Source organism: Thunnus thynnus, chromosome 6 (assembly GCF_963924715.1).
Source record: "Thunnus thynnus chromosome 6, fThuThy2.1, whole genome shotgun sequence".
NCBI classification, from domain to species: Eukaryota; Metazoa; Chordata; class Actinopteri; order Scombriformes; family Scombridae; genus Thunnus; species Thunnus thynnus.
The window spans coordinates 3,190,580-3,192,345 of record NC_089522.1 but is presented as its reverse complement, the minus strand read 5'-3'; the positions used below and the strand labels follow the sequence as shown (position 1 = coordinate 3,192,345).

Sequence of the window (1,766 nt, the reverse complement as noted above, 5' to 3'; positions counted from 1 at the left end):
ATAGCTGTTGTGTGAGAAGACAAAGAAAAGGAACTTTCTGTCCTGCATTTGTCATCAAAGTTAATAGCTGAGGGAGCATCAGGAACAGGAAATGTGCACTCATGACTAAGATCTGTCACTGGTAAAGTCTGTTCTCTTTGGTCCTTCTTGTTGTTGTCTCTCACCCACTGGTCTCTGTTGTTGCTACCAAGATGTCTGCCAAGACTACTGACTTGTGCAAATCTGAATGAACTGATTGAAATGAATGATCGATGCTTGGATGTTTGATGCTGATTGTTTTGTGTTTAAATGCAGGGAAAATGTTAAAGGTTCATTGATATGTCATCATACCAGTCTGACTCAGTTCTGACATGTTCAAAAGATCACGTGTTGGTGAGTGTGTACATGTACAGTGTGTACACAGGTGTATGCATAACGTGAGTCTGTAACCAAATGGTCTTGTCTGTAGACGAGCAACACTCTACTCAATGAATTCACAATTCTTATGACTGCAGACAGTTTGGGCTTTTCTTTGAGTCTAAATGACTGAAACAATGGAGCTCCTTTACTTTCAGGAAACGACAATGTAGACACAGAACTCAGGTAGATTCTAAAGGTAGAAACACATCAAACATGGAAAGGCTGCCATGAACCTTAGACACCTCCCACACTCAGCTGCTGAATAAATCATGCTGCAACACAGTTTGATGCTGCTTCCTCTGCTTTTTCTGTTTTTGCTAGGCAGACACTGTACAGATTAAACCCAATTTAATGTCAAATTAGTTGCCTCCTTAACAATCAGGCCAAATTGCAGAGCAATTGGTTGTCATTTGACTTCAGTTTGAGAGGGTCGCAATGTTTGATTAATTGCTTGAACAATCAGTGATCTGGCTTTTTGACAATTGGATGGATTTCTTGCATGTCAGCAATGGTTGGCTGTCTTAAGCTGACTGAAATGTGTCTGAAATCCGATTTGCCGCATGACGGTTGTCAAAAGATCTGTCATAATTTGTTGTGAACTTGTTTTAAAGATATTGAAACTCTTGCTGAAAGTTACATGAGAAGATCAAGAAGAAGTAGCAGGTAATTAGCTTAGCATAGCATACAGACTGAATTCCATCTTCCCAAGGGATACATTACCATCTATTTCCCCTTTCTTCAAAATTGACTTACAATATAAATATGCAACATAATCTGCTCTTTACTTTCCCTCAACCCCAACATGCCCAGGAGCTTCATAGCCCATCCTCCCAATTCTACGCAGTCAAATTTTAATTAGTTTAATTAGCTCAGGTCTCATGCAGGATTTGCCTCTCATAGAAAATGAATGGAAACTGGCTCCACCCAGCTTACCGTGTTCGATGTGTTTCTACCCTCAGAGTATAATTACATTTCCAGATATCAAACAAGGCTGATTCGGATGCTAAAACATAAACTCATGTTTAATACTCCACAAAGTTGGTTCATAGTTAATTAGTTAACAGATTTATTCAACTGAGCAAAAAATGCTACATATTTTGTGACTGTAACCAAACCTCATTATGTTTTCCTCCATCTTCTCCACACACAGCATCCCTCTGGGCTTTGACTGTGAAGTTACAGCCCCAATCAACATATTTTCTGCACCTTAATTTTTGACATTTTGGGAAATACTTTAATTTGCTTTCTTGACAAAAGTTAGATGAGAAGATTGTTACCAATCTCATTTTTATGCTAAATATGAAGTTAGAGCCAGCAGGCGATTAGTTTACCTAAGCTTAGCATAAAGACTAGAAGTGGGGGGGTTG

The 1,766-nt window shown here is 38.9% G+C and overlaps 1 protein-coding gene across 1 annotated transcript in view; it reads left to right on the top strand.

Moving 5' to 3' along the window:
• Positions 1 to 1,365, top strand: part of snphb (syntaphilin b) — a 29,916-nt gene extending 28,551 nt beyond the window's left edge. Inside the window, exon 7 of the mRNA XM_067593593.1 lies at positions 1,359 to 1,365. Coding sequence (XP_067449694.1) covers positions 1,359 to 1,365 — 7 coding nt within the window. The remainder of the gene's footprint in view (positions 1 to 1,358) is intronic.
• The last annotated feature ends 401 nt before the right edge of the window (positions 1,366 to 1,766 follow it).